The sequence below is a fragment of the Sprattus sprattus genome (assembly GCF_963457725.1).
Source record: "Sprattus sprattus genome assembly, chromosome: 4".
Classification (NCBI taxonomy): Eukaryota; Metazoa; Chordata; class Actinopteri; order Clupeiformes; family Clupeidae; genus Sprattus; species Sprattus sprattus.
In genome coordinates this window covers 10,257,177-10,266,225 of record NC_137923.1, presented here as the reverse complement: position 1 = coordinate 10,266,225, position 9,049 = coordinate 10,257,177, and the positions used below count along the sequence as shown (strand labels likewise).

Genomic DNA, 9,049 nt, shown 5'->3' with positions numbered 1-9,049 from the left:
TTACGTCTAAAACAGAGCATAATTCGGCCTTTAGTCGCATAGTCAGGAATTTTGGGCGACGCACTTAAGCACGTAAGGGGGGATATTTTACCCCGCAAGGGGGGGGTTATGTATCTTACGTGCTTACGCGTTACGTCTAAAACAGAGCATAATTCGGCCTTTAGTCTCACAGCTTGGGTTTCATTTCCTAGTTTCTCTAACTGCTCCCTCCCTCTCGTTCGTGCTCTCCCTCTCTCGTTCTCCTTGTGTGTGTGTCTATGTGTGTGTGAGTATGTGCTTCTCTTATATTTTTAAGGAACACTTTGCAGCGCAACATGTTTTCATCAAATGAATGGACAATGTGCCATGCTTTTAAAAAGTATGGTGTGTTAACGGTGCTGTGATGTCCATTTCGGTAGATTCGGTGGCTTAATGTTTGAGTTTTTATTGGATTAGTAATGGTTTGTTGAAGCCTGACTATTACAGAATGTTTTGACTTTAATGGGGTTTAAAAAGTGTTCTCTTCTCCTCACAGGGCTGTGTTGACTGACCAAGGAGCTCTCACAAACCTCTATCCCTTTCCCATCGCTACCACCAACACCACCACTACCACTACCACCACCACCACCACACCCCCACCTGTCTCTCCTCCACCTCTTTCCCTCCACCCTTCTACTGTTGGTGCTACCGCCATTTTGGCTCCTCTCCCCCCTTGTGTCTGTCCTCTCCCTCAGCTATAATGCTCAGCAGCCTGCTTAACGTGCTGCCTCTCTGCCTCATGTGGGCCAGAGGCCACCTCTCTCCCAGGCTCCACAGCTCTTATAGTTAGTCTGTTAGCCTTTCTCTTCCTGTGCCTTTGGCTTCTCCGCTTTACCTGTTTACCTGCTTAATGTGACAGGATAGCTATTCCGCTCTCGAGCTGTTCACCCTCCTACACACACACACACACACGCACACACACACACACACACAAGCACGCACGCACGCATTCACGCACTCACGCACGCACGCACGCACACACACACACACACACACACACACACACACACACACACACACACACACACACACAAACAGACACACACACACATCTTGAGAAGGGATTAAAAGTCTTCCATCCTACCTGAAATCTTGCCACCCTTTTTTTTTTTAAATCCGTGGAATTTAACACATGTTAATGGCACTGGTGTCCCTGCCAAGCCCAGCGTGAATGGCTTCCTTCACATCTCTTCCTTCCCTGGCGGTGGCTTTTCAGAGGGTTGTGCGATGAATGTATTAAATTGACGCTTTTGATGGGAAACTGATCATTCTTATGTCATTAGAAGTCTATGGAACCACAAACACAGTTGTTCAATATAGCAAACACACATATGCAATCGTCATCATACAAAAATGGAAACCTGTTAGCCTGGAACATGATTGTTACAAGTCCTCTAGCTGTTTCTATTGAGTGTTTTTTGAAAAATGATTTTTTTAAACAAAAATACATTCAGTGTTCATTACACTGAAATACATTTGACATTTACATCACAATCCAACAAACCTTTACGATTGGAAACCTAAAGTCCATCCAGAAAAAAATCAGTGGACCAGTGGACCAGCCTTTTTGCTGCTTAGAACAGCCCTACATTTGCCCTAGACAAAGATGTTCAATTGTTCAATCCCCTGAAATATATTTCCTTTACCACTTTGGTAGGTGAAAGTGTCAAAGATATGCTGTATCAAAAGATTGTCTCAATTGTCTTTTTTTCCTGAAAACATGTGGTCTCGCTCTCTCTCTCTGGTGTTGAATGTTTTGTAGAGTTTCATCATCTAATGCTTCTTGTGAGACCCTGACCAGATCTTCATCTCGCTGGAGGATGTTGTCTGTGGACAGGGTTTGGTATATTTGAGATGTTGTCGATGTAAAACAAACTAGGTGCTTTAAGGGTGCTCTCTCCTGAACGTCTTCAGGGCTGTGTTCACATCATGCTGTATCTACTGACTTGAACGATGCATTTGTGTAAATAGCCTTGCTTTGAATTCATAGCTCAACCTTTGCTCATCAATAAAAGAATTATAAAGGAACATCATCCCGTCTCTTTTAGTCACTCGCATTAGTTAGTTAGAGTTTATGATTGAATGTGTGTGTGTGTGTGTGTGTGTGTGTGTGTGTGTGTGTGTGTGTGTGTGCAGGGGCGCTGACTGGCGGGGAAAGGTGGTACTGATTCTAACAGCCCAGCCCAACGCAGCACGGCCCACGGCCCGCGGATGGCAATTAATAATATAATATTAATATTCTTGCCTTTTTTTTTTTTTTTTTTTTAAATGTCTCATTACAAAGAAATGGTAATTGGAAATAAACGTATTAAACTCACAACTGTCGATTTCCATAACGTTTTCGTTAGTTATTTAACATATTGTCATTTGCCCTTCCCCCTGAGCTCTTGCGAAATGGTTCGGCCGCAACACGCGAGGCGTTGAAGTTGCACTGGCAGCAGGTGTACAGAGCGGCTGGGCTGGCTGAGGTCAGGTCTTAACCTAGGGTGACCAGACGTCCCGGTTTTACCGGGACCCTCCCGATTTTGAGTTGCGTGTCCCGCGTCCCGACAAAAACCTGTCGGGACGCTAATATGTCCCGGTTGTCAGCGATTACATAGCCGATGTGGTCTTATTATAGCCTGATCATTATCTAAACCCATGTAAAAATACTAATAAAGTGTCCAGCGTATGATTTGAACAATGTGTGCGTGTGTCAGTCAATCAAAGTGGTCTGCGTCTGCATAACCTGTGCAACCAGCGTTACAATGTATTTGTTTCTGCCTAACGTCTCTTCAAGACAGCCAGGATTATAGCCATGGAGTTTAGCTCAAAGTAAACGGTGCAAGGAGTGAAATTGTAAGTACAGGTAGTTACAGAATGTGGCTGTATCTGTTATCTGTAGTTGTTAACGATTGTTACCCGCTCGAATGTAGGTTTACTTGAGGTTAATGAAAGGGAATATTGTAATGTAGTGGGCTGTAGCTAGCTAGCTATTTTGTTAGTGTGAACGAGCAAATTCGAAATACAAGAAATAACTACCGACATCTTTCTATTCTTTGCATTAATATCTCTCTAGTATTTCGAAACAATAATATCAGTCCCTACCTATAGAATGTTGGTTTTTATAATCAGTTATTAATGCTAGTGAATCTTAATTTGACATAATTAAAGTGAATGCATTGGGTGCCTTCCATTTCAGCCCATTATACAATATATTTATCATTGATAATGAAGATTTATTTCAAATGGGCACCCCAAAAAATTGCAGCGCGCTGTGCGCGCAAACATGCCTCTCCCCTAGAATCTTTCATAGGGCCCAAAATTCCTGGCAGCGCCCCTGTGTGTGTGTGTGTGTGTGTGTGTGTGTGTGTGTGTCTGTGTGTGTGTGTGTGTGTGTGTGTGTGTGTGTCTGTGTGTGTGTGTGTGTGTGTATGTGTGTGTGTATGTGTGTGTGTGTGTGTGTGTGTGAGTGTGTGTCATAAATACAATGCAAAGGTGCTGTCAGTTTTTGCCTTTGAAAACCCAACTCTACCTTCAGTCGGTTCCTCAGCCCTAGGCAGCTCTGACTTCATGCTCATTGACCATAAATGGCGTTTACGTCTGCAGAATGGATTCGTTGCAGTGCATAGACTCAGATAATGATCATCAGTAATTCTGATTACATGTTAATTAAGGATTTATGACATATGTTCTGACACATGTGCACACACACACACAACCTTGAAAATGTTTGCTGTTGAAGCAGGAGTGTATAATTAGTGTCCCTAATGGGCTTTTTAATGTTTAGCTTATTTGTCATTAATTAAAATGGTAGTATCCACATGCTAAGCATGATATTGCTTAACAGTGCATGACACAGTCCTGTTAGACTCCACAAACAGCATATAACACTGTGACTCATCTGTTACTATATCATTACATTCTTCTACCTCAACATTCTTCATCTGTTACTATATCATTACATTCTTCTGCCCCAACATTCTTCATCTGTTACTATATCATTACATTCTTCTGCCCTAACATTCTTCGTCTGTTACTATTTTATTACATTCTTCTGCCTCAACATGCTTCGTCTGTTACTATATCATAACATGTTCTGTGTGTCTACATGTGCTTGTGTGTCCATGTGTGTGTAAATGCATGTGGGTGTGTGTGTGTGTGTGTATGTGTGCGTGTGTACCCTTGTCTCATGAGATGGGATACTTCCATCTGATGCAACTGACTTATTAATTCCATTAATAGAGATGGAATAGGGGATGCGGCTGATTTCTGGTCCATCATGCTGATGTGGTGTGAGAGACTGATTTGGTACCGTAATCGCTTAACATCCCAGTGAAGTATGTACAACATAAATATGTGAATATCTGACATTCGTGATGAAGCCAAACAAACCCTTTATCCTACTGTGTGTCCCCTTGTGGATACAATACCATACGGTCACATTGGTCTCTTCAATAGCATATTGTCTTCCCTTCGTATAGCCACTGGGTAAGAATGATCACGTGTGTCAAAGCTGGCCGTATACCACTAAGCCTCTTTTTTGGCTACATACACATACATCCATGCTGATGTGTTTCAATGCCACTAAGTACTAGGCAGGCGACTCACACAAACACCCACACACACACACACACACATTTCCACGTTGATGTGTTTCATTGCCAGTAAGTCCTGGTCAGGTGAGACACTTGGCACCTGTACAGGTAAGGCCTTGGCTTGTTGCCGGAGCCGTTCTCCCCGGGATAATCTTTCCCCCTCCGCCTGTTGTGAGGTCCCAGGTGATGGAAATTGAGATTACCATTGATTCACATATTTACAATTACATTGCAACTATGCAGGCTCTCCTTTGTGTGTGTCTGCCATTTGCCAATTGATCACCTATGGTGAGGCCCTATGCAAACTAGTCCTTGTCACCTTTCCAGACTTCCCCTCTAGCCAGGGTGATTTAATACACACCAGTCCATTTAACATGTTGCCTTTTGTGCCTTTGTGTGTTGACCTTCCGGAACCTTCCTTGGGGTAACCTCCCCTCCCCTCCCACTCACCTCCCCTGTCCTACCTCTGAACTGTACCACACCCCAGTGATCTGTGACCTCCCATGGCAGACCTTATAAAAAGTAATACTGTACATTGAAAGCTAATCCGTTACCCTGTCTCATTTGATAAGGAACTGATTCCCTATAGGTTGTACGTGGAATAAACCTTCGAAACTTGTTGATTCATCTCGTGGTGCCTTTATCTTATCTGCAGAGTTTAGCCTAAGTCATTATTCCATTATTTGGTCCTTCGAGCCGGAGAGTTAATAACTCCCCGAATACAGCGCGGAATCAAGGCCAAGGCTCAAACATTGTGAAACGGGACAGGTAAGCTTTTTACCAACTTTCTGTGTGCAGAGCTTGTGTTGGGGTGAGAGACAGAGCAATTTAGGCATAAATATATAGCACTTAATTTAGCCTCAACTCTTTACATATCCAGCGCTAGGCGTAAAGTGCACAGGCATCGGATTCCAGTTTTAAACCAGAAATTAACAACGTTATCGTTACGCGCGTGTTTTTATGCAAACCGTGCCGAACGTTGTACTAGAGTCGTGACTGTAGCGCGTGTTTTAGGTTAAACACTGTGCCGCGCGGACTAGTAAACGTGATCGAGACGTGTTTTACATGCACAATCTCAGACGTTTTTATCATTCGGCGTTTAGTAGACCTATGCATTTTTAAAAGCACTGTGTCGGCGCTGTTATTGGGAAGGCACGAGTGCGAGACGAACTGTGTCTTGAGAGCGGCATTGGCTCTGTTTGTAACGCTTTACAAATTGAGAAGTCTACCATTGTAAGCTTTCGGTTAAATAAACTGGGTACTGTACGGATGTGAAAGAGGTCTCTCATCTGCTTAACCGGCCTCTGCATAAAGAAAGGTCCCGTTCGCTACAAATTACCTTCTAGTGTATTAATAGGACCATAGTGAATCAATCTGTTTGGTCTGTTTCACGTGCATTGTATTGTGTTTTCCCTTTGTTGTCTTGTCGCTGCAATCTCTTGGTCTGATTAATATGGCTACTTTAAAAACCTACAACTGTCTCTTTAGCGCGCTTTGTTCTCGACACGCAAAAGAGGAGATGCGATAAAATGAAAAGAGATGGATGGAGTAGCGAGTGGGCTATTGGACAGAGTTTGGAGTGGTGGTCAGATTTAAAATGTGAAAAGAAAAAGGCAAAATATGGAATGTATTTGTGCGCTCTGTTGATTGATAAGCAAAATGGTATTTTAATTGATCTTAACCTTTCTATCGATGCAGAGCAGGACAAAAATGCGACTGTTGCCGAAGTTAAACTAGAGGTTACGCCCCCTCCCACCCATGCAACTAACTCAAGTAATGTTTCTGCTCTCCTATGCTCTCCCGTTGTTCCTGGCCCGAAGATTTTGATCGCCCCTATGGCTCCAGTTCAACTTCAGGGACACGAACCGCCAGTGGACACTTACTCACAGGCTTCTGCAAACTATCACCATTGTTTTACATATAGTGAACAAGAATTGTCACGAAATGGCTTTGCCAACGCAGTTGATTTATGTGCATTCAGGCAAGCTGAGGAAGAATCATTCTTTGATTATGTTAAACGTTTCGAATATCGCTATAGGCGCTACTGTGAGGTGACGGGAGACTGGGTTATATTCAATTCTGATGTAATGATTCTCACTGCAATTTCAGGTCTTAAATCTGAACTGAAGGCCCGATATTTTAACACCCTGCCCCCGCTCAACACTTGGCCTGACTTTATACAATGGGGCCAGCGAATTGATGTCAGCTTAGCTGAGAGAATGCACTCTCTGAATATGTCGGCCACACTCATAGCCGCGGTTGATTGTGCTACAGAGAACTCCCCCAGTCCCTATGCAAATTTAACAGCCCCTTCTCCCATGCCTACTCCCGCAGGTAACAGCCCTCCTAAGCGAGGATCTTGCTTTGCATGCAAAAAGGATGGGCACTGGGCTGACAAATGTCCTAACAAGACGTTCAGACCCGGCCCCAAGCGTCACCAACACCGTAGATCTAATTTCAACAGAAATGCTAAACTCATGGAGCAAATGCACGAATTATTTGCTCATATGAACGTTAAACCTCAGTCAGCATAATGATTAGTGGCCTCTGCTTCAGAAACGTTTATGTGCCCGAACCCCGAAACATCGGTGAGCGCTCCAGCCACATTTCTCTGACCCATTCACGATTTTTAACGAGCCAAGGCCCCCCCCCCCCCCCTTTATGTTTCAGCTTAATATATAGTTAATGGCTTTATGATTATTTGCCTTTTACTCCCGAATCCAAATTCACCAAATTGTCGCTGAAATCAGTTATTAGTATCGTTAATTCATGTGCACCTTCGTGTATTCTGCAATATTGTGATAATTTCTTGATAGCATCCCCACACAAAGCTCATGATTGTGGCAACTCCTAATTCGACATAAATGCATTAAGAACTACCAGAGCAGGGGCGTCCCTCTCTACCTTCAAGAAGCTCTTGAAGACCCAACTCTTCAGAGAGCACCTCCCTTCCTAACTGGCACCTTGGCTTAACCTGCCCTTATGCAGTAACAGGCCGCACTTCTTTTTCTTTCTATGTCGTTATATATTGTTACACCAAGTTTGATGCTCCTAGCTTGATTGTTCTCTCCCTTGTACGTCGCTTTGGACAAAAAGCGTCAGTGAAATGACTAAATGTAAAATGTAAATGAGTCAAACTGAATCTCCGCAAACCTTCCGATTGGGCTATCTGAAATTACTTTCTGTCACATATTGGTAGCCACGGTCGAGCCCCCTTGCCAGAACGAATTTAAGTTATTTGTAAATTGCCTGTACCCACGACTGTTTCAGGTTTGCGTTCTTCTAGGCTTATTGAACTACAAGCGTAATACATTCCCGACTACAGCGTCATCGCAAAACCTCTCAATAATTATTTTAAAGAAGGCAATGGTTTAATGCAATCCAATAGGGGACAGCTCAACAGATGCCGACAACACATTTGAGTGACAATTATGTTTTCCACACAGCCCTTTCTTATAGACCTGTTTGGAAAAAGAGGGGATACTTGACGACTATAGACACCGATTAGTCTCGCCAGCAAAATCACGACTGTCGTGGCATTGCTCTCACAAGTACTACCGCACAGTGTATTGTATGGAACAAGAGGGGAACGATCAAGCAGACATAAAAGCGAAAGTAACAGTCAATATAGGCGTCGCTGAATTAGCTCCAACACTAACAGCCCTATGTTACTGTTTTTAAAATTAATGTACAAATCAGAATATGTTAGAAAAATAAATCATTGTCTGTAACCCTCCAAAATGACCACTTTGAAGCATTTTCCTTCCAGCATAGAACAGATGATTAAACTCAATTTGATCTGGAATTTTTATATAATGCTTACATTGGTAATAAGACAAGATGCTTTAGACTCTCCATGAAAAGTTAAGGGACCTTGCCCAGTAGGTTTGGCCACTCCCACATCAGTGTTAGTGGACACGTGCATATCAAAATCTATATGGTACCATCTTTCCCAAATCAAGAGGTTGCTTGACTACCCGCCGGCTAAATGTTGCATGTTGTACTAACTTACTGCTTCTGACGGTCATACCTGATATGTAAGTAGGTCTGGTATGGCCATGCTCGTCTTTATGTTCATGTCCCATGGGTTGTCTTTGTCTACTGTGAAATGTAATGTGCATATTCCATAAATCTGCCTATGTCAATCAGTGCTCTGCTCTGCCAACCGCCTCTGCTATGCATACTGTCACCTGTTTCCTGTCTCCTCAGATACTGTTCGGACGTGGAGACACTCAGGTTGTTGCAACCAGCTTCATCACCATCATCTGGGTCCAGAGGGCGCGTCGCAGACCAGGAGGATTCTACCATCACCTCCTGACCGCTACAGTCGCAGGCTGACGACCCCATCTCCATCATCTGGGTCCAGAGAGTGCATCGCAGACCAGGAGGATTCTACCATCACCTCCTGACCGCTACAGTCGCAGGCTAATGACCCCATCTCCATCATCTGGGTC

At 43.5% G+C, this 9,049-nt stretch overlaps 1 protein-coding gene across 1 annotated transcript in view; it reads left to right on the top strand.

Annotated features, from left to right (window-relative positions):
- The window catches only part of otomp (otolith matrix protein), a gene marked incomplete at its 5' end in the record, with an annotated part of 14,286 nt that extends 12,398 nt beyond the window's left edge, over nt 1–1,888 (top strand). Inside the window, 1 exon segment of the mRNA XM_080836156.1 lies at nt 515–1,888. Coding sequence (XP_080692282.1) covers nt 515–525 — 11 coding nt within the window. The 3' untranslated portion in view covers nt 526–1,888.
- Between the last annotated feature and the right edge of the window lie 7,161 nt (nt 1,889–9,049).